The following is a 23155-nucleotide window of genomic DNA, read 5'->3' on the forward strand; positions in this document are numbered from 1 at the left end:
ACTCGATAGAGAGGGCTCACAATCTGGCTGCAGTCAGGAATATGCATTCTCCAAAAGCCTACAACACCCAAGAAAGTCTGTGTCTCCTTCTTATTAGCAGGTGGAGACATAGCTGAAATTTTGTTGATCACCTCCATTGGGATCTGACGCCGACCATCTTGCCATTTTACTCCTAAAAACTGGATCTCTTGTGCAGGTCCCTTGACCTTACTACGTTTTATGGCAAAACCAGCATCCAAAAGAATATGAATTACTCTCTCACCTTTCTCAAAGACTTCTTTCTCTGTGTCACCCCATACAATGATGTCATCAATATACTGCAAGTGTTCTGGAGCTTTACCTTCTTCCAGCGTGGTACGGATCAGTCCCTGGCAGATGGTAGGACTGTGTTTCCACCCCTGGGGCAAGCGATTCCATGTGTACTGCATGCCCCTCCAGGTGAAAGCAAACTGCGGCCTGCATTCTGCTGCTAAACGGATAGAGAAAAATGCATTAGCAATGTCAATGGTGGCATACCACTTGGCTGCCTTTGACTCCAGTTCAAATTGCAGTTCTAGCATATCAGGTACAGCAGCACTCAACGGTGGTGTAACCTCATTCAGGCCACGATAATCTACAGTTAGTCTCCACTCATGACTAGACTTACGCACTGGCCAAATTGGGCTATTAAAAGGTGAGCGAGTCTTACTGATCACACTCTGGCTTTCTAGTTGACCAATCAATTTCTGAATAGGAATCAAAGAGTCCCGGTTGGTGCGATACTGTCGGCGATGCACCGTCGTCGTAGCAATTGGCACCTGCTGATCATCAACCATCAGCAGTCCTACAACAGAAGAGTCATCTGAAAGACCAGGCAAATCAGACAGCTGTTCAATTTTTTCAGTGTCCACAGATGCTCTACCAAATGCCCACTTATACCCTTTTAAGCCCTTAAAATACCCTCTCCGGAGGTAGTCTATGCCAAGGATGCACGGAGCATCTGGGCCAGTCACAATGGGATGCTTTTGCCAGTTTTTTCCAGTTAGGCTCATTTCAGCCTCTACAACAGTCAGTTCCTGGGATCCCCCAGTCACTCCAAAAATATTGATGGATTGTTTCCTTTATAATCTGAAGGAATTATCGTGCACTGAGCACCAGTGTCCATCAAAGCCTTGTACGCCTGGGGGTGCATTGTACCAGGCCATCGTATCTGTACAGTCCAATAAACTCTGTTATCCCTTTCCTCCGCCTGGCTGGAGGCAGGGCACCACTGATCTCTGTTTTGCACAGTCTCTGAGTGTGAATTAGAGGTTCCGTCAAAAGCATCTGAATCTCTTCTGTCCCTTCTGTAAACTGGGGCAGCCCTTTTCCTAGGAATTTTCCCTTTTAACTCATGTACTCGTTCTTGAAGTTCTGAAGTAGGTCTTTTATGCCACTTATTCATATCTTCTCCCTGCTCACGTAGGAAGGACCACAGTGAACTCCTGGTGGTGGTCTGCCTCTGTCCTCTCTCTGGAGATTGGAAACACCTTCTCCTAATAGCTACAACATTGGTTCGTACAAGTTGTGAATCGTGTGTGTCTTCTCTGAGTGCTTTGATTTCTTGCAACAGCTTTTCAAACCGGTCATCAGATTTTTCACACAGTTTCTCCACAGCAGAGACGCAAGCCTGTAGAGAGCCACGAGGCCACAAGGCCTCAGCTTGCAGGGACAGCAGAAAAACGCAGAGACAAAGCAAACCAGCAGGAGACCCAGAAGAGAGAGAGTCCTTCCGGTCCACCTCCTATATCCAGGAAGTCGTGAATGGGATGTAATACTCCAATTGGTCAATTCGTGGTCACCTGACTCAGACCACCTCCTCTCGTTGCTCCCCCTAATGACCCAGGACAGAAGTGTAGCCAAAGTACCAGGAATCCATATTGATAAGGGTATTGTATGTGTCTAGGTGGTCTGTAAACCCTGCAGTACCCAACCAATGGGGAACAGGGGAGGGAAATTGCGGCTGGGATTTTGGGGGGATATAAACAGGGGCTTTTTGCCCTATTAGGTGTGCCTACCTTTAGGTAGAACACCTGGTCTTGCAAAATCGTTATTAAAATATGCTTTGCTGAGAGATCCTGCCTGGGCCTATTATATTTGCAAAATAATAGTTTCCTACAGGGATGTTCGGGGGTTACTCTGGCCCTGGGGCCTGGGTGGGAGAGGTAGATACTGCCGTTTACATACCCACCCACCCCACGACAAGGAGCCAGGGGCAGCTTTGTCCTGAGCAGGCTGCATAGGTCTGCATTGGCCCCCAGTGGCTGTGGCACTAACAGCTGCTCCCTCCAGCCTGGACCCCAGGGACAGTGCCACTTTGCCAGTGCACGGGCTGCTGGTTCCTGCTGCGCCACTCGGGTACCTCACCTTATGAAGGGCTGGGGTAGCTCCCTGCCCTGCAGGACCTCCAGAATCTATGTGCTCCAGACTTAATGCCACAAGCCTCAATTTTCAAAATCCTTTTGAGCCTAGGCTGCCAGGACCACCTGTGTTACCAGCTACTGCCTTCCTCCCTGGGTGCATCAAGGTGGTCCAGTATGTGTGCTGTCACAGCTTTGCACCAAGTGCCCCTTATCATGCTGTTTTCCATGATGGTCCTTTCAGTCCTCCTCTGAGTTGCTGCCAGGAGAAGTACAACAGCCACTCACTGTCCCTTCAGGTGTGTGATGCTGCATATGCTGTGTTGGAAATTAAGGTTTTTCAATAGAAAGCATTTTCATAGAGGCTCAGCCTGCACTCCAAAGGACGTTGTCACCATTGCTTAGTGCCATCCCCTCCATTACATATTTTGACAAATGGTTACCTGGATTGACTATGTTCATTCCTTTGTTTTCCTGCTTGGCAATTTCTGATGTCTCCTTCCAGAACCTTGCTCACCTTAGGTCTTTTTGTGATGTTAAAGTACCCTTCAGCACCCTGTGATCCTTCACTCAGAATCCGTTTGGTTTTTGTTTTTTGGGGTTTTTTAAAATTTTTTTTTAAATTGCCTTTCTGAGGGATGGACTTCAGTTCCAGCCACCTCTCACCCTCCACACCGTGCCTGGGCTCTGGGGGACTCGAGGCTCTTTTGGACACTCGAAGCTTTCAGCATGGTCCCCAGGCTACTGCCAGCCTTTCCCCACCACAGCCACTGCTTGCGGTTCCTTAATGACAAACTTCCCCCAGTTCCTGCAATTCCCTTTCGAGGATGCTCAACGTGACTGACAGATTTCTCTGGCTCTCTCCCAACAGCCTTTGAGTGTGTTGTGGTCACTGCCCTAGAAGCGCATAAATATCTGCTCTTGCTGCTTAGTTTTATGTGCCACATTAAAGCAGCTCTTTACTGCTTCCCACGCGAATGTTGTCACCTCCTGCCCCAGCTTCTAGTGAAGACTCAGGGGTTTTATGATTCCAGCGCAGGTATAAATCATGTTGTCTTTAGCCCCACTGCTTGATAGCTGCCTACAGCACCTTCTTCCTACCTCTGCCATGTGGGTACTTGTGTGGTCACCCCTGGGGTGCCTCCATGGACAGACACCCTATGCTCCTCCCTAGAGCCTGCAAGAGACTGCCCTGATGGTGAGAGCCACTGCTTCTGTGTCCAGCAGGAAAGATCTAGGGTTTTGATTCTTTATTGCCTGCCCCTCTCATGCATCGCAGTGCTCTCCACTCAGCTTGAGTTGCAAGGTCTCCTTTCCTTTTCAGAGGCAGGTTGCTTTGGGTGCTTTTTTTCCTCACTCTCTCAGCCCTTTTGGAGATTGCTGTTTTTTCCTGGACTAGGAGAATGATCGCGCAGCCAAACTCTTTACCTTGTTGCACCTGTCTAACTGAGAGGTCTGCTCCCTCCGCCTGCCTGCATAAACCAGCCCACGCTCACCGTGGGACATGCAAGTTCAACCTGGATGCTGGTTCAGTGTCAAGAATATGAATCCCACCTGTAGTGTCCATGGCAAACCCATTTGCCATGGACACTACAGGCAGGCTTCATATTTTCATGGTGCTACCCAAGCTGCCCCAGGGCATCACATACAACAGGCGATTTATGGTCACTCTGTCAGAAGCTAGAGGTGAGGTGAGCTGCACTTCTCCTGACACCCTGTGACAGCGACTGGCACTTGTTCTCTCACTCAGGTCTATGCCTGGTTTTGCTCTTGGCCTATCTCCAGAGACCCAAGCGCCTCCCTGTCTTCCGAAATACATATATTTACAATGAGCACTTTGAAGTCAGAGTGGAAATATACTGGAAAACCTTCCCTGTGTAGCTAAGACCTAACTCAATTAGAAGCAAGCTCAGAGTTAAATACAGTAAGCTGCTCAGGCTGACAGAAGAAGATTTGCAGACAGGCATGCCCACTAGGGTAAGAGAAATCTTTTGCTTTCACTGGCCCGGTTTATCTGCATGAAGACGCCAGCCGCGCTCGGCCGGGCTCTACCAGTGTCCTGCAGAGCTGGAGCTCCCCAGGACCCTGCAGAGCAGCGCGGCTGGGTGCCAGGTCACAGCAGTGTGTGGGTTCCCCTGCCTGTTCTGCCAACCAGTTCCCAGCGAGGGGTCCCGGTCCCTCCCGGTGTGCAGCCAGTGGGCAGGACCCACGGTTCTCCTGGGGCCTCCCCTGGGCTGCTGCAGCGACCACCATGGCCCTCGGGAGTCTGGGTCTGCGGGCAGAGGGGCCGGGACAGGAGAAGGCCGTGGGCAAGAGGAGGCTGTGGGGCAGGAGGTGGGCTGGAGGCGCGGTGGGGGCCGTATGCAGGATGTGGTCGCAGGGCGGGAGGTCAGCGGGAGGGTGCCCGGGCCGGGGGGAACAAGGGGCGGCGGCGGTCCCGGAGTTGCCGGGCGGGAAGGCGGGCAGAGGGGGCCAGAGCAAGAGGGGGTGGCGGGCGGTGCCGGGTGGTGCCGGACGCTCTGGTCAGGCGGAGGCCGCCGCAGTCCCCGCCCGCTCGCCTGCCGGGAGGGGCCAGGCGCCGCCGCCGCAGAGCCGCCGCCGAGGCTCGCCGGGCGATGCCGCGCAGGGCCCGGGGCCACCGCCGGGGCCACCCCCGCCGTCACCGCCGCCACCCTGCCTCGGCGCCCCGGATAGCCGCCCGAGGTAAGCGCGGCCCGGGCGGGGGGCGACGGGCTACGGGCCGCGCCGGGCCCCCTCTGCGGGTCGGGCCTCCACGACGGGCGGGCAGGGCCTGCCCTCCCTCCCCTTCCCACCTCTCCCCTCCAGGCGCCTCGAGACTCGGGACAGGCAGGGCCGGGGGCGTCCGGGGCATCTCTGGGCACCCCGCGGGGCCGCAGCCGGCCGAGCTGTGGCCAGGGCTGTCTCTGGCTCCTGTGAAGGCTTGGCCGGGCCGTGGGGTGGAACACGAGAGAGCCCCAGCTGTGTAGCACATTCCAGATATGCCACATCCACCAGCTCCCCGTGCCCACCAGCCTCCGATATCTCCCCCTTAGAGGCATGTACCTCTGGCAGGCTTGGGCATCACTGCATCCCCCAACGTGCCAGGATGCTGCTGGGCCTGTGGATGCACAACTGTGCAACTCCCTCGGCCTAAAAGCAGGAGTTCAGGTAGCTTGTAGCCTGGGTGGTCGATGTCAGCACCAGGAGTGCAGGTGTGCAGGCTTGACCATTAACCACGCAGCGTCCATCCTGCTCCTGAAGCACTTGCTCAAAGGTCAAATGCCACCTGCACACTGCCCACCAGGTGACCAGGATGGTGTGCAAGGGCCCCTGCATGGCCCAGGGAGTGAGGTGGCTGCGTGGGCTCTGTGCGGGCAGCCGTCGTGCAGCGCTGTGTAGTCAGCAGCCCAGCTTCATCCTCCATTTTGGCCAGGGGGCTGGCTCCCCTCCAGAGCAGCTGCCACGCTGTGCCTGACAAGGCCTTGGCTCCATCCTCCCTCCATCTCTGGCAGCAGTTGCCTGCAGCTGTGCTTGGGCAGGGGGAGCGAGCCAGACAACCCCGGTGCCATCCAAGGCAAGCAGGGTGATTTTGGGGCCCGTGCTTTGCTCTGCCCCAGCCTGGGAAAGATGAGCATCCAGCTGAAATTGAGGCCCTGTTGCAAAGCTCCTTGTGTCCTGGAGCTGAGGGCTGGTTCTGCTTTTCCTTGCCTTTTTGGTTTATTGTTCTGTGGCAGCATGGGCATGGGCAAACTGCTGTAGGCAGACCTCTTGGAGAGTGTGAGGCTGAAGGATTAATAGAATCATAGAACGATTTAATTTGGAAGGGACCTTAAAAATCATCTAGTGCCAGCCCCCACTACCATGGGCAGGGACACTTTCCACTAGGCTAAGTTCAGGAAACTGAAGATTTTGGGCTGATTCCTTCCCTCCAACCCCACAGGACAGCCAGGCTAAAAATAATCCTTCATCTCATGCTGTGCATGAAAATAAAGGACACTAAAAAGAGAATGGTCCTGGATCATAGCAGTTAAGGACCTGCTTGGGTTAAAAGCATAGATATGGTCTTGTATGCCATGGGGCGGGGGGAATATAAGCAGTGCCACTGACTGGGAAATCCAGTGGAAAATAAGGCATGTGCCCTTCACAGTGGCAGAGGGCAGTAGCATCCCCAGTGCCTGATGGCTGTCCAGCTCACCCCACTGTATCCCCATGTGCAGCCTAGGCCAGGAGCTAGGTGTCAGCCAGCATATGCCATCAGCATGGCCGGCCAAGAGTCTCAAGAGCACTCTGGCTAGGAGTCTGTGGATTTGGAACAAACCAGGCACATCGGATGGGATAAGAGTCTATGAACCACACACCTCCACCCTCTTTCAGCCATCCACAGTTGTTGGGGAGGTGGGGGGGCAGAAGGGGACCCAAGTGGGGGGTAGGGGGAATCCCAGCAACTCCCTGATGGCACTGCTTGTTCCTCCATGCAGAATGGTTCCCCCACCACCTGTCAGCAAGCCACATGTGTGCCTCTCCACTGTGCTCATCATGACCAGCCTCATCCTCATGGATGCCTACCTGGTGGAGCAGAGCCAGGGCTCCAGGAAGCTGGGCATCTGTGTCATGGTGGCAGTGGGTGACGTGTGCTTCCTGTTGGTGCTCCGCTATGTGGCCATCTGGGTCGGGGCAGAGGTAAAGACAGCTAAGCGGGGCTATGCCATGATCCTCTGGTTCCTGTATGTCTTCGTTCTGGAGATCAAAGTCTACTTTGTATACCAGAACTATAAAGCTGACCGGAAAAGCCTGGATCTCATAGCCCGCAAAGCGCTGACCTTGCTGCTCTCCATCTGCATCCCAGCCCTCTACGTGTTGTTGGTAGCCACGGAGCACATGGAATACATCAGAACATTCAAGAAGAAAGAAGATCTCCGCAACCGCCTCTTCTGGGTCATTGTGGACATGCTGGACGTGCTGGACATCCAGGCCAACCTGTGGGAGCCCCAGAAGAAGGGGCTGCCGCTCTGGGCTGAGGGCATCATGTTCTTCTACTGCTACATCTTGCTCCTGGTCCTCCCTTGCGTGTCCCTCTGTGAGATCAGCATGCAAGGGATTGGCATCATGCCGCACCGGATGATGCTGTACCCCATGCTGAGCATGCTCACTGTCAACATCACCACCATCTTCATCCGAGGCAGCAACATGGTCTTCTTCAAGGATGCCCGGGTCTCCAGCATCTTTATGGGCAAGAACATGCTGGCTATTGGGCTGAAGGTCTGTACGTTTTTGCAGTACCAGCAGCACCGGCACCACGTGCCCCAGGGGCCAGACCTGGCCCTGCAGCACAGCGCCCATGCCCAGCCCTCTCCAGGGCTGCACAAGTCCCAGGACCAGCCTGCCTGCCCTGAGGAGCTGGCCCAGGACAACACATGACAAGCCAGCAGGAGCCACAGCCTGGGCACCACCATGCCTGGCTGTACCTGCAAACAAAAGGCAGGCCACTGAGCTCCCTCTCCAGACAGAGGGCAATGGCCCTGCTCCCTCTCTCCCTGGGCAAAGCTGCTCCAGTCCCTGAGGGTCACAGGAGAAGGGCCGCCGTAGCAGCCTTCATAAGGCCCCAGAACAGTTTGGGACATCAGCACCCCATGAAGCGAGATGGGCAGCAGAGCAGAGGAGGAGGCCAGGTTTGCCTGCTGCGTGCCATGTCTGGCTGGGGCCAGGCAGCCCTGCCCTGTGCTGTGTTCCCCCTGTCAGTGCTCCCCACACAGCACTGTCCTCCAGCCAGCCAGGGCCCAGGCCAGGGTGGCTGCACAGGGACACTGCAGGTCACCTGCTCCACTGCTATAGTTGACCCTGACTTAGTGCCAGGCAGCAGCTGGCTCCCCGCTGGGTGAGCCAGGCTTCCCATGCTGGGGGAGCAAGGCATGGCCCCCCACTGCCTATCACCACTCTCAGCCTCAGGGGCTCAGAGAGGGTGACTGTCCTTTTCCTTATCTCCCTCTGCAATAAAAGACCTGAGCCCTGCAGCTTTCTCATGTCTGTGTCCCTGTCAGCAGGCAGGTCTCCCAAGCTCCCTTGAGTGCCTGTCACTTGTGTGCGTGGATATCTGGGCACAGAGCACATCTGGGGTGGGGAGGGCTTGCTCAAGGACCACCCAGGCCTGAGGAGGGCATCCTGAGCACCTGGGGCTGAAGCCATTCCTCCTGGCCAGCAGTTTGGAGAGGCAGGTTCTTAGAAGCCTGGTGGGCTCTGAGAGTGTCACTGGGGGAGGGTATGTGTTGAAGCTTTATCAGCCACCACTGTCTGTTGAACCAACTGGAACATCCCATTTAGCAGGGCCTGTTGTAACAGGACTAGGGGTAATGGTTTTAAACTGAAGTAGAGGAGATTCAGGCTAGACACAAGGAAGAAATATTTTTATGATGAGAGTGTTAAAACACTGGCACAGGTTGCCCAGATAGGTGGTAAACATTCAAGGCCAGGCTGGACAGGGCTCTGAGCAACCTGATCTGTTGAAGATGTCCCTGCTCATTGCAGGGGGTTGGACTAGATGACCTTTGAAGGTCCCATCCAACACAAACTATTCTATGGTTCTATGATTTCTACTAACTTCCACCAGTTACACTAAAACCTGTCACCAGAGAAGAACTCACACCACCCACAAGAACTGCAGTGGAGGCAGGTGCTTAAGCAACACCCTGAGATGGGTGTGATGGAGTTGCTTATCATTCTATTGCTTGCTCATGGCAAGGCCTTTCCCCAGGCCCCACACACCAGGTGCCTGCCCACACACAGCAAGGTTGTGCCCAAGGAGTACCCTGCCCTGTAGAATTGAGGCACTGTCCTGGTACACACTCCAACCTGTCAGACACAGATCATCTGGGTCACATCCACATCACCTTGTCAGCACAGCCACAGGAGATGGGGCAATCAAACTGAGCAGGAACAAGAGGGCTGGTGGTCACGTGTAATGTTGGAGAGAGGCATTAACTCCCCTAAGTTCAAATGCTTTTGACTGTAACAGCACCGACACTGAGAATAAAGGAAAACAGGTATTTTATTTCATACAGAATCAGTTTCCTAGAAGCACTAATAGCCCTGTAGAGACCACCTGAAGAAGCTGAGAAGAGGCAGCCCCACTGGGGAGATCCCAGGCAGCAGCACCTGAGCACAGTCAGCAGCATGCCCTGGCTGCAAGGAAAGGCAGCCTCACCAGGGGCTGTAGAGCAATGCAGAAGGATCCAATCATCTCTCCTTTACTCAGCACTTGTGAGACATCCAGATACTGCAATCCACACAGGGCCCCCAGAAGATGGATGTTGGTCCTCTGGGCTGACTCCTGCTGAGGATGTGAAAGTTGTCAGAGGCTGGAGTGCTGCAAAGAAAGGCTGAGGAAAGAGGATTTATTCACCCTCAGGAAGAGATGGCTCTGGGGAAACCTCAGAGCACCCCTTCCCACCTACCCCCCAGACCTATGACAAGGCTACCAGGAAGATAGAGCCAGGAACTTCACTGAGAAATAGATAACATGGACTGAAACCAGGCAGGTTTCCTGGAGGAGGAAAAAAAAAAAAAATCATCTTGAGAACTTGAAGCAGTAGAGCAGAGGCCAAGAGAGGTGGTGGCATCTCTCCTTGGACATTCCCAGCGCCCTCCCACCTGAGCTGGTGTCTGATAAGACCTGGAGTAAAGCCAGCACTGCAGGGTAGGGCTCATGCCCCCCAAGCTAGAGGAAGAGATGAGCAGGTTGCAAGGACTGAGACACCATGTGCATTTGCATGACAGACTTGTCACCACCTAGGTGTGGTGTAAACCACAAGTGAAGAGGACATTTTGGCTATAAAAAGCACCATTTCCTTCAATTCAACCTCTGCTCTGCTGCCTAACAGCATCACTGCACAGTGAAAGGCAGATACTGGGAGGAGCAATGGCCTTTCAGGCCTGGCCATGACAGAGAGAATCTCAGTGCCAGACAACAGCATATCTGTGTGGCAGTCACAAGTTCTTCTGTGAGGGCAGATGGCGCTTGTCTTTGACGGCATTCCTCTTCCTTTTCTTGTTCAGGAAGCTCTCCAGCTTTCCACTCCTCTTCAGCTCTGCATACTTCTCAGCTAGCTCCAATTTCCGCTTCTCAGCTGTAGAGGGGAGAGGAGCAAGGTTTTAAACTGAAGCCCAAATCATCTCTATATACTAGCCCCTCCTCACCTCTCCCTCCCTGGAGGGGTGTGCTAGAACAAGCCCTCCACAGCTCTGTGGAATATTATGGACAACTTGCATCCAGTGCTTGGAGTCCTGTCAGCAGTACTCTAGGTCATCCTGCACCATTTTCACACTGAGTACTTACATTTCTTTAGGAAGAAAGGTTTCTTTCCCTGCTTGGCCAATTCCCTCTGTTGTCTCTTCAAAGACAGCTCCCTCTCCCTTAATTTCTGCTGCTTTTTCTGTGCTTGTTCTTGCTGTGTCTGTAAAGAAAGGATGGCCTGTATCAGCAAGTGTCTAGGCAGACCTCATGTCACACATTGCCTCACAGGAGAGGAGATTCTGCACTGAACTCACCATGCGGTTCAGGAGTTGCTGGAGTTTCTCCTTCTGTTCCACATTCCGGCATTTTTTCAGCTGCTTCTGAACCATCTGAAGAAGAGAGCAGAAAGCTGCATGACTGCCTGCCACCTCCACTGTGAACAGCCTTTGTGGAAACTGCCCTTGCCAAGCAAGGCTCTTCTGGCCAAGGATAGGCACACAGCATTACCTCCTTCTCCTGCTTCTTGATGCTGTCCAGGAAGCTGTAGGTCTTCATAAATATTTCAGGCTTATACTCTCCAGACAGGTCATCAAATCGAGGGTCTCTGTGGACCTGAAGGCAGGTAAAGAGCTGCAGCCCACATTACCCTCTTAATAGCCTGCTTACTCTCTTCCCATGGATCAGGCCCTGCCTTTTTTTTTTTTTTTTTTTTTACTAGCAATACTATGCACCCACCAATTGAGAACACTGCAGTTGGCAAAGACTGAGTCCAATAATCAAGCTGGCAGTCCCTCACAAAGTCATCATGTCTACCAGGCAACAGACATTTCCATTTGCAAGTCCACCACCCAGGAGCAGCCAATTCGAGGAACAGCAGCAGAAGTGTTGCCTCCAAACACCTGCAACTCCCAGACCAAGAGCTGGCTGAACATGTGTTGTCAAGGTGGCAGATTTGGGAATTCAAACCTATGTGGATTTTTGCAGGCTACCTGGGTAAGGTCATACAAAACGAGAGAGACAAAAAGAGATCTCTAACTGTGGAAATTAATGTATTAAGATGATCCAGCAATTATAAGTCAAAGTTATATTCAGCTTAGAAACTAGATGGACATTTGAACTTTCAATAGAATTACTACAGAACAATGACCATAGCTTGTACTGTGACCGTCACTGGTGGCAGCCATTACATCTTCTAGCAATACCTGGGTCTCAGATGTTCAAGTTAGTCTTCAAGTTGCACATTATGCAGGGCAACAGGTTCTACAGAGAGCAGCCACACCTGCATCCCATCTTTTGTTCTCCCCAAAGACATGATACCACTACCTGCACTCACCAGACAGCAGTTCAAACCCTATCCTCCAGAAATAGCCTGTGTCATCTTCCGCAGCCCCATTACTATGTCTGTGCTAATAAGCATCACTAAGGGAAGTCAGCTCCTGAACTGGGGAGGGGGAACACTCACCTTCTTTGTAACAGAGATAACTTGTCGCAGGAAAGGTACGGGCTTCTTGGCAGACATCTCCAATGGCCTAAAAAAAAGAGAAAAATGTACTTAAGAGGAGCAGGGGACAGAATGTAGGCCCAGGCTAATGTGTCAGGAGGTTAGCCAGATCCTCAGGAAAACATTACTACATGGTGCTGAAACAGCGGACTCTCACACTCAGTCCTCACTGTGATACCCATAGAGAGCAAAAAGGTGACTCAGTCAAGAGCCAGATGAGGCTGTTACAACCAAATGATCTAGAAGTGCATGGTTAAAAGAATTCTACACAAAACTTGATACAGCCCCACTGTATTAAGTGAAAACCTACCACCTGCATCAGTAAATGTGCCACACTTAATTATTCCTCTCCCTCTCCATGTCTTCATGCATCATGCAACAACCCTCTTCTATTCCTGGCCCACCAACTCACCCACTCTTGACTAATATTTACACTGGAAGGTGACACCAAAATTAGGAATTTCTGCACTGACCTGGTAGTTACAAAACCATGCAAAGTCTATTATGGCCAGGTTCAGCAAGAAAGCAAACCATAACACAAGAAAAGATCAGCCCCCAGGAATAAGGGACATAGAGCTGATGGTACATATCCCAAAAGAGGATTCACAGTGAATCAAGACCATGAGAACCATAGTGACAACCAATTAAGTGAACAAGTTCTCCTTGCAACACAGGCCTTTAGAGCTTGATGCTTTAGGTGTATGCAGGTGACAGTATAAGATGAAAGAACGGGGTATAACTCTCCCCATATTTCTTGGTGCTGTGTCCTGTGATTTATCAGTACATCAGGCAAGTTATTAGAAACACGAGAAGACCTGTGAATGACCTGCTCAGAGTCCCCACAACATGGGTGTGATACCTACATCCACAACACAATAACACCAGGCCAGGAACATAAACAACCCCACAGGCATAAGTAAGTTTTCCAAATCCCAGTTAGGGTAATGTTCAGTGTATTTTCATGTCTGCCAATGTGGCCACACCCCTATACAATGCTCCTGAGTCAGTTTTATACAGCACTGCTGAAGCAGCACAATTCCTGGGGACTTCCCAGAAGTTGGGGTTTGTGGTTTGGGTTTTTTTTGTTTGTTTTTGTTGTTGTTGTTGTTAAGAAGCTCACTTCCATAACAAAAAGCATGAGAGAAACAGCATGTTGATTTACAGTGACTTAAAGGATTAGGGGAATTAAATAAAAACAGAATTATGCAAACTGTGTGGCAGAAAGAGAGACACTGCGTGAAGACATTGCACTATACAAAATCCCCCAGACTCTTGGGTAAAAGATAAAGCAGAAACATTAATCAACTGTTTACAGCAGAAGAAACATGTATTCAGCAGAGACTCAGAAACAGGTTAGGGAATGCCAGTGTAACACAAGAAACCTGTTCAAATCACTTCAGTATCACCCTGAGGACTGAAAACCATCTAACTACTGCAAATAAAGGGTAACAATATAACAGTTGTTACCAGTGGGGGCCTGCAGAGGACTGTAAAAAGATCTGATAGTTTTTGGTTGTGTTTAATACATTTTATAGTCATCACATCAACAGCAACTACAGAGGATGCAAATAGGAGATGTAAAGACCACTAAGGACAGGAAACAGTCTGTGATGGTAAAGTCAAAAAAAAAGAAAATCAACACAGACAAGCCACAGATGAGACAAGGATGAATGAAATTCCAGAACAACTGGCTGTCACTGCAACTCCAGCCAGAGGGAGCCAGGCAAAAGATGCTGATAAGCAGGAAGGGCTTTAGAAAACAGCAGGGTAACTATTTCAGGGCCCAGTGGACACAAGTAAAGCACCATCATACAGCTTAAAAGAGCAGCATACCATGCTGTGGGTTAAAAGTGCCTTAATACAGAGGGTGTAAAGGACCTGAGTGCTGATTTAACTACCAGGTAACAGGTGGCTGCTGGGGATTTGAACAGGATAGGATATTGAGAGCTCTGAAACAGCAACAGATTGTTCCCAAATGAAAGACTACAGTGAAAGGCATTATTGTGTAGCACATTAAAGGAGATCTACACCAGTTCCAAGGCAATGGCAACACTGTGAGGAGATCCCAGCATAACTTCTGGAGTGCAGAGAGCACACATGCACATTTTTGTGATCACAAAAGAACCTCTTTACCCCTTTTTGCTTTGTTGCTGCTTCACTGTAGCTTTGGTAGGTTTTGCAGTTTTCTTCCCATTCGTCACCTGCTTGCGCACTCTTGTTTTCATATCACTCTGCACCCACAGTAGCTCCTCAAAAGACATGTCAGATTGATCTGAAAGAGAATGCAGCACACAACTGACCCGAACAGCTTCTCAAGGCACTTCCCACCACCAAATTCCACCAAGAGGGATCTCTCGGAGCCTGAAACAGCGACAACAAAACAGTGGTGCCATCCCCATACAACTGCACGGCAGAAAGAAACCACCTCTCCCCAACATGCCTTTGCTTCTCTCTTCACTCAGTAAGACACGCAACTCCAGTTCAAAGCTTTTACCTGATACAAAGAGTAGTACAAGCTCTGCACTGGGGTATATTTTGGGGTCACCTCTCAGTCCCAACTCTTTCACTTTAACAGACTGATCTTGTCGCATCGCCTTTAAATGGGCATCATCACACCTCTGACACCACAAGGCCAGCCAGAAGGCACAGGAAAACCCCGTGGCCTGTTGAGTCTGTCTGTAAAGATCTGGAAACGGTCTGTAAACTACTGAAATCCGGATGTTCAACCTTCACTGTCTCACTACCAACAGAAATAGCTTATAGCCTGATTCACTGGGGGAAGAACGAAACCCCACAACACCAAAAGGCAGTTTCATATTCTAGCCCTATTGTGAACTCCCCACAGTATTATTTACACCTTGTGTTTCATAAAATATTCCTTCTTTCCACTCACTGCTGGCTAGAGGACCAACACAACACAAGAAACAGCAAAACAAATTCTACCCCAAGTGCTGACGAATGCACAAGATATTCTTCTAGAGTTTTCTGTTGCTATGTTTCTTTAATATCCCTGGTGCCAGTAACCTTTAACATCTCTTATAACCACAAAGTAAAAATATTATCAACAGTTCTTTCTGAATTCACACTTTTGGGTGTTCAGGACTAGCAATTTCTTAAGGCAGCACTTAGATATGCTCATTCCATTCTCTGGATGACAGTAGGGGCAAAAAGGAACAGGATGGTTTGCACCGGCTCCCTTCTGAAGGGGAAAGTCTTAGCAAACACCACCTGGGTGGCATTTGACAGCTCAAAACTGCAGAGCAGTGCTGGGCACATGGTCTTTCCAAGCCTTTGCACTACTATGCATTTGGCACAAAACAATCCAGCTATGGTACAGCAAAAACGATCACATCCTGCCTGAGGTGGGCTGAGGCTGGCTGGACACTGGGTGCCCACCAAGCCACTCTGTCACTCCCCTCCTCAGCCAGGACAAGGGAGAAAAAACCTAATGAAAGATTCGTGGGTTGAGATAAGGACAGGGAGAGATCGCTCACCAATTACCAGCACAGGCAAAACAAACTTGATTTGGGGAAAATTTATTTCATTTATTACCAGAGTAGGTTAATGAGAAATAAAACCCAAATCTTAAAATACCTTCCTCCCACTCCTCCTTTGTTCCCAGGCTCAGCTTCACTCCTGATTTTCTCTACCTCCCACCTCCCGAGAGGCACAGGGGAACAGGGAATGTGCGTTGTGATCAGTTCATCATGTGTTGCTGCTCCTTCCTCCTCAGGGAGACTCCTCACACTCTTTCCCTGCTCCAATGTGGGGTCCCTCCCATGGGAGATCATTCTCAACAAACATCTCCAAAGTAAGTCCTTCCCATGGGCTGCAGTTCTTCACTAAATGCTCCAGTGTGGGTCCCTTCCATGGGGTGCAAGCCCTTCAGGAACAGACTGCTCCTGCATTGGTCCCCCATGTGGTCACAAGTCCTACCAGCAGACCTGCTCCAGCATGGGCTGCCCACAGGGTCACAGCCTCCTTCGGGCATCCATCTGCTCCAGCATGGGGTCCTCCCTGGCTGCAGGCGGAGATCTGCTCCACTGTGGACTTCCACGGCTGCAGGGGGACAGCTGGCCTCACCATGGTATGTACCATGGCCTGCAGGGGAATCTCTGCTCCAGCACCTGAAGCAGCTCCTGCCCCTCTGTCATGGTTTAACCTGAGCTAGCAATATAACCACAGTAGCCACTCGCTCGCTCCCCTCTTCACCCCCAATAGGGGAGAGAATCGAAAGGGAAGGGAGAAATTTGGATTGACATAAACACAGTTTAATAAAATAACAAAATACTAATACACTACTAGTAAATATATGTTTATAAAATAGAAATAGAATATAAAATAAAAGATACTCAATGCAATTCCTCACAAACTCCATCCACACCAAGCAGCCAGTCCCAGGAAGCAGCACCTGGTCCTGATCCCACAGAGAGAAAAAAGGAAAGAGGCGGAAAGGCCCAAAGGCCTCTGCAAACAGCGGGATGGCAAAAGGCCAAACTAATGAGAGTCCTGAACAGAACTCCCCTGGCTCTGACACAGAGAGCAAAGAAAATGAAGACGACGAGAGAGAGTGTGGAAGATCCCGACTCTCCTTAAATACGAAGCATGACGCTAATGGGATGGAATACTCTTATTGATCAGTCTGGATGTCAGTCAAGCTCTGCCCCATCTCTGTCCCCCTTCCTTGCTGCCTCACACCTGTGGGCAGAGCACTCAGAATGTCCTTGGCTCTCAGAGCAGAGCAATTAAAAACATTAGCTCTGTGCTGGGGTGTTATCTCTTGTTCTTAAACTAAGTCCAAATAATGAACATGCTAGCTATGGAAAAGAAAGGTTTCTAACTGCATGAAGAAAATTAACCCATTTTCAGTCAAACCAGCACACTAGCAAAGCATGTGGGAGCTCTCAGTCCACAGTGGGGGTGAGTCAGGAAGTGGCATTTCTAAGGAGGAATCAGTCCTCAGGTCTACTGACAAAATATTTCAATAGTGGTGCAGGATACCAGACCAGACTTGACCACTCAAAACCTAATGGGGAAAGTACTTTCCACACAGTACTATCAGTCCATGAAATACATCCTGCTATCTACTTGTAGGAGACTAAATTAGCCACTCACATTGATAAAAACATAACTGATATCAGCATTAAAAAAAAAAAGCCTGTTTTGGGGCAGAAGTGAACAGTCCCAGCAGACATTCACTGCTGGGCAGCAGATTTGGCAACTGTGTGTGTGAAAAGGTTGCTGGCTTACTGCTCCAAAGCAAGTGGTCCTGTCCGCAGCCTCTGCACAAGGAGAGTTCATGATCCTTAAAATCTGTGCTATGGGTTCTCCATCAAAATACTTATTAAAAGGGACAGGATTACTTTTCTTTCCTTGTTTTTGGCATTTTTTCTTGACACTTTCCCAATTTTTATTTAATTCCTTTTGCCTCCTCTAGAATATAATTTACCCCTTCTGTGCTGTCTCTGTAGTCCATTTCAGCTTCCCTTCTGCTGTTTTTCCCCTTCATTATTTTTTTGGTTGTTTCCTTTCAATCTCCTGCTAAGCTACTGTTATCTGTTGGTAACATGGACATGTCCTGCTCACCAGCACCGGCCTCTCCAAGTTTTCTCACCTCGTGCAGACTCCTGCAACACATGGACACCTTACGCCTTTCTCAGCTGAACCTACTGAGAACTATACGACCTGCTGAACCCATCAGAGAGTGTCCAAAATGTAAAAACAGATGGCCTAAGAAATGGCTTGTACCTACCCAGTCATTTCCTACTGAGACAAGCTTTGTGCTGGTCTCTAATATAACTACTTCTGTTCCAGAAACAAGATTATAGGGGGCCCAGACAGAAACAAAAAGCAAAACTACTGTTCCCATGCACATCGGCTGTGGGAAGGAAAGGGACTGTCAGTGGTCTTCTCTCTGAGCTTTATTAAAGCTCACCATTAAAACAGGAAAATGAAATGTGCACAGATGGGGGGGGCACCCCACCCACCACTGACACCCCCTTCCCGAAAGCCTCTGGATGAGATGCAGCTCCCCCAGACAAACACAAGGAGCCTCCTCTCACAAGATAACCAGGAACTTCTCTCACCTGTGACACACAGCACCATACCATGTATTTAACGTCAATGTCCATTCCCTCACAATTCTCATTTTTGCTCTCACCTTGATCAAGGCAAGGAAACCACACGGTGTACGCTGTTGCAGAGGAAACAACTGCCTCAATACCCCAAACCTGAGCACCGCTGCTGTTCTCACAGCTACACACCACCTGGTCCTTCCAGTGTACCTGTCCCCTTGAGGACCTCTTCGACAGCTGTCGTCTGTCTAAATCTGCACAGAGCAACTGTCTTTGAGAAGATGTGCGAGATCTTCCACACACGGGAAGAAGGGGCTCCTGTACGTTCTTCTTCTAGAGACACCTCAAATAGCTCAGAACGACACTCTGCTCTCGACTCCCAACTCCTCCCCTGAGCAGAGCAGGAGCACGAAGGAGCTACAACACGGGAAGTGACCGAGCCAGTTCCTTCCGCACCCGATGGATGCCCAGGACGCTTCGATGCGCCGCGGTGTGGGTGACGCCGGGAACCTCGCCCGGCCCCCGGGCCTCCCGCGTGCGGCCCACCGGCGGGGAGAGGCGGCAAGCCCCGGGCCGGAGACCGCCGCCTTCCCTCCCGCGCCGCAGGGCCGCTTCAGCCGGGCAGCCCTCACCTCTCCCGCCGGACCCCGCCGCCGGCTCCTCCGCGCCCTCAGCCCCCGGCAGGCTCCCGCCCTCCTCACTGTCGCCGCCATCGCTGCTGTCGCCACAGCTCTCGCCCTCCGCCGCCCTCAGCCTCCCGAGGGGCTGCTCCGCGGCCGCAGCTCTTCCCCGTCTCGCCGCCCGGGCCCGCCAGTTCCGCCGGGGCCGGGCCCCCGCCGGCTCCCGCCGCGGCCGCATCGCCGCCCGCTCCCAGCAGCACCGCGCGGGAACCCCGCCCCCAGCTCGGGCTCCAGCCCGCGCAGCAGCGGCAGGACCGGAAGTGGGCGGAGTGTGGCGGCGCACACGCAGACAGAGCCAGGCGGAGGGAGGGGCGTTTATTGACAGGAGTAGTGCGCACAGTGCGCGTGCGCGGTGGGAGGCCCCGCCCCCTCCAGTGCGCTGTGCGCGAGACGGGCTACGGCCGTCCCGGGAGCGCCCGGGTGGAAGGGCTCGGGCTCGGGCCAGGGCGAGCGGCAGGATAGGGTGGCGGGCGGCGAGAGGCTGTCGGCCAGGGCGCGGAGCTGTGCGGCCAGCAGGCTGAGCTCCCGGCCCGGCGGCGGGGCGGCGGCAGGCGCGGGCGGCGGCGCCGCCGCCGCGGTACGGGGCGTGGGGCGGTGCTGTCGGGCACGCAGGTAGGCCGCCTCCTCCTCCCTGCAGCGGACACGGGGGTGAGGGGCGGCCCGGGCTGCGGCACCGCCTGGGCCTCCTCCCCGTTTGAACCCTCACCTGAGGCAGTGGCTGGTGCAGGTGATGGAGTGGCCCCCGCCGTCCCGCCGCGCCGAGATGCGGAGCCAGGCCCAGGTGTGGTCTCTGCGCAGCACACGCAGCACTGCTGTCCCTGCCGTGGCCCCGGCCCCGCGCGCTGCGAGCGAGGGGCTGCGTCAGCCTGCGGCAGGCGCAGTGGGCACAGGTGCCAGAGCAGAGTGGCACGCTGCCTGGGGACCCAGCAGGCTGCCCCCATGGGGCCTGTAGTCAGTTGCTGCTCTGGCCCCAGCAGAACAGAAGCCACAGGTAGCAATGTCAGGTCCGTAAAAGTCCTGCCCTCCCAAAATGCTGGGGCCCAAGTAGGCTTGTCCCTCCTCTGCACTGTGGCAAAACAGGGTGCCCACATTCCCAAACCTGGAAGCTACTTGTGACCTTACAGACAGTGTATGGAACACGTAACCAGTTCTCTGCTTTGTCCTTTTCAGAGCAGGGAGCCACAGCGGGCAGGTCTAAATTCACTTCTGTTGTCCTGGACAGCCACATATCAGGCATAGCCAGAGCACGTAGCCAGAGAAAAGCACAGATGTTCCCAGGCCTGACACTCACCCACGGCCCTGTGCTGGGCAGCTGCTAGGTCAGCATCCTCAGGGTGCAGGAGGCTGTACCACGACTGACCGATCAGTTCCTCCCTGCGGTAGCCAAGGTGATAGGTGACACTGGGGAAGACAAAGGGAGTGGTGACTGAGTGCTTTGCAAGGTCTGTACCATGTCAGCAAGGAACAGCTGTTGCATGATGGAGAAGACAGCAAAACAACAGGGATACAGAAATGAGTTGCAAATGAGGGAGGGAAGAGGCTTGGGAAGCATCTGGGAGAGTCTCACTGTTCGCACAGGGGTCAGCCTGCATCTGACATGCAGGCTTGGTGAAGGGAAATGATCTTGGCTGTCCGAGCTGCAGCTGTGGTGTGAGCAGGCACCCCTCACCTCTCTGTGACATCAGTAAATGTCATGTCTAGGATGTGCGTGCTCTGGAATAGGTCATCCTGGAAGCCAGCATCACCATCTGTAGGCAACCGTGCCACCAGTGTGCAGAGGGCCAGGAACACCGAGTTGGTGGAAGAGGCTGGCTGGCCAAGGGCCGCAAAGCGCCCATGCACCGCCACGGCTCGATTCCCCCCATGTCGCAGCCGGAAGGCTTTGGACGTGTGCATCTCGCCGACAAATGTGACTTCTGCAGGGAAACAGACCAGTCAGAGCTGCTCAGAGGCTCCTTTGGTCTGCTCCCAGCAGAACTGGCTGGCCCTGGCTCTCTGACTGCAGCCACCAAGGGCCAGAGCAGGGCGGCAGCGTCTGTGAGATGACAGCCCCAGCCTTCCTTACCCCGGCCAGGCTCCTCCTGGGCGAGGAGGAGCTGCTTGTGCACGTCCTCATGTGCTTGCCCATCCAGGATGTCGAAGACTGTGTCCCCCTGGGCAAGCAGCTCCACCTGATAGAGAGGGCTGCTGTGGTGGACTGTGCCTGCCCCAGTGGGCTGTTCTCTGGCACCAGGAACTCACAGCCCACTGGAGCCACAGGCCAGCATCTGCTGGGGCAGCATGTCGTGCACGCAACAAAGGCACCAGGCCAGGGACAGTGACCACAATTGCACAATGGGCAGGCCTTACCACGGAGAGGCCCAGGACCTGAGCCACGTTCTCTGAGACGTAGACCAGTTTGCCACTGGCTGAGAGCACCAGCAGAAAGCCCGGCAGCAGGGAGAGCAGCTCCGTGCCCAGGGCCAGTCCTGCAGGAGAAGCCAAGTCTGCAGGGACAGCAGGGGGTGAAGCGCTGTTTTGGGGCAGGAGCAGTGCCCCACGCAGAGCCAAACTAGTGTGGGGTACGGCAGTGCCATGGGTACCTGGGGTGAACAGCTGAGCCCCCCGCAGCTGGAGGCACACCAGGGCCATGGTGTGGAGGTAGGAGAGCCGCTCCTTCTCCCGTGCAGAGATGGGCAGCAGGGAGCGCAGTGCCTGCAGCTCCGCGTTGATCTGGTCCCGGCGAGCCTTGGAGGCACTCTTGGTTGACCTGCAAAGCCAGGCGACTGGGGTGACGTGTCCAGGGAGGGAGAGGGACAGCATTTCCCACCCACTGCAATGAGGAGAATTGCAAGCTGGGGGACATGGGGTGATGATGTTCCCCTAGAAAGGCTCAGCACGTGTGCCAGCAGCCTCTAGGAGAGCAAACCTTTGGTGGCTGTCTTGTTCCAGTGGACGAAGGCAGAGCTGCTCATGGCTACCCAGGGGGACACACCGCTGGCATGGCTGCTACCCCTCTCTCAGGGGACCACACTGGACAATGACCTGTGCTTTGCGGCCGGGGGGAGCCCAAGTGACACAACCCCCCTGCCAAACCCCACAAGGATGGAAACCGCAACCAGTGCCAGAATGTGAGCCCCAGCCCATTTCATTGGCCTTTACTCTTCAACCACCTGAAATCCCTCTGCCCCTCTAAGCTCCCACACCTCCTCCCCACACACCAGCTGGCAGCCCCCCTGTCCCAGGCTGGTGCGAGCCCCTGAGAAGGGCTATCAGCCACTGGGCAAGCTGGCTCAGGGCTCTCCTCCGTAGAAGGCCATCGCAGGAGGCGGGAGAGAGCTCACCTGAATGGCCTCGGGGTGCTGGGCACCTGCTTGCCTCTCCTGGGCAGGCAGCTCATCTCTGCCTGCAGCGGCCTGTGGCAGTGGCTGCAGAAGATGGTCATGGTGCCGGCAGTAGGATGCCTGCAGCTGGCAGCAAACCACTGCCTCCTTTGCCTCTGGCTGCGTCCAAACCTGCTGACCCCACTGCTCCCGGCCTCCTTTTGTACCCTCCTGGGGTGCAGGGGCCAAGCTGCGGCGCATGGAGAGAGTTACCTCTCATGACGTAACTCCAAACAGCTTGGAGCTATTTTTAGAAGGCAGGCTGCTAAAAATATCCCTTGCAGCGGGCTGCAATCTGAGAAGGGAAGCAATAAAAGGAAGCTGGGGTCTTTAAAGCAAACCTGGCTGCTCAGGAGGGGGTGATGATGAAGGTAGCTGGAACCCCCCCGCCATGGGACAAACATCTGCCAGCTGCTGGCACACTGTTGTTGCCAGCCCAGCAAGGTCCACAATGGGCTGAAGGCCTGTGGATAGTCCCTTGAAGGGCAGTGGGGTGCCTGTGAGCCTCTCCCTGATGAGCCCCTTCTTTTTCTTCCAAGAAAAGCCTTCTCCACACCAAAGGTTTGCTCTCTTAGAGGTGGCTGGCATGAGGCACTGAGGCTTTCTAGACCCTGTCTCCATGTCCCAGAACTTGTAATTCTCCCCAGAGAAGCCCCAGTGACAGCTACTTATGGACAGAGCCAGAAGCACCTTGGGGAGCCTCTGTGCTCAGCACTATGTTGCCCAGTACAATGAGCCTGGGTGGTCCACAAGTGTTTCCTGGTGTCTGGCACCCTGCAAGGAGAGTAAGCTTGATGCTTTGGTGCCGGGGAAGAGGATGCCATGGCAAAAAACTGCAACATTTCATGGCACGGCTTGAGAGAGCCTGTGGCTGAGGCAGCTGTTTGAGCAAGGAAGCTGGAGCTGCTGGATATTGCATGGGAGATGCCTACC

At 53.1% G+C, this 23155-nt stretch overlaps 3 protein-coding genes across 3 annotated transcripts; 1 reads left to right on the forward strand and 2 right to left on the reverse strand.

The window, feature by feature from the left end:
- The first annotated feature begins 4997 nt into the window (after positions 1-4997).
- LOC135987389 (transmembrane protein 121-like) lies at positions 4998-8355 on the forward strand. Its single transcript, XM_065632262.1, has 2 exons — positions 4998-5081; positions 6857-8355. Exon 2 carries the CDS (start codon positions 6858-6860, stop codon positions 7794-7796), a length of 939 nt encoding a protein of 312 aa, XP_065488334.1. The 5' UTR covers positions 4998-5081; position 6857; the 3' UTR covers positions 7797-8355.
- A 1047-nt stretch (positions 8356-9402) lies between these two features.
- RRP36 (ribosomal RNA processing 36) lies at positions 9403-19097 on the reverse strand. The gene is made up of 7 exons (XM_065631361.1): positions 18813-19097; positions 14240-14378; positions 12068-12134; positions 11113-11217; positions 10920-10994; positions 10708-10825; positions 9403-10498 (listed from the first exon to the last, which is right to left on the reverse strand). The coding sequence occupies exons 1-7, from the start codon at positions 19036-19038 to the stop codon at positions 10359-10361; spliced, it is 870 nt and encodes a 289-aa protein (XP_065487433.1). The 5' UTR covers positions 19039-19097; the 3' UTR covers positions 9403-10358.
- Positions 19098-19175: 78 nt separating this feature from the next.
- LOC135986953 (neuronal PAS domain-containing protein 4-like) lies at positions 19176-22481 on the reverse strand. Its single transcript, XM_065631510.1, has 8 exons — positions 22184-22481; positions 21443-21609; positions 21210-21346; positions 20926-21031; positions 20530-20776; positions 20152-20261; positions 19567-19702; positions 19176-19491 (listed from the first exon to the last, which is right to left on the reverse strand). The coding sequence occupies exons 1-8, from the start codon at positions 22282-22284 to the stop codon at positions 19176-19178; spliced, it is 1320 nt and encodes a 439-aa protein (XP_065487582.1). The 5' UTR covers positions 22285-22481.
- Between the last annotated feature and the right edge of the window lie 674 nt (positions 22482-23155).

The sequence above is a fragment of the Caloenas nicobarica genome, chromosome 3 (assembly GCF_036013445.1).
Source record: "Caloenas nicobarica isolate bCalNic1 chromosome 3, bCalNic1.hap1, whole genome shotgun sequence".
Classification (NCBI taxonomy): Eukaryota; Metazoa; Chordata; class Aves; order Columbiformes; family Columbidae; genus Caloenas; species Caloenas nicobarica.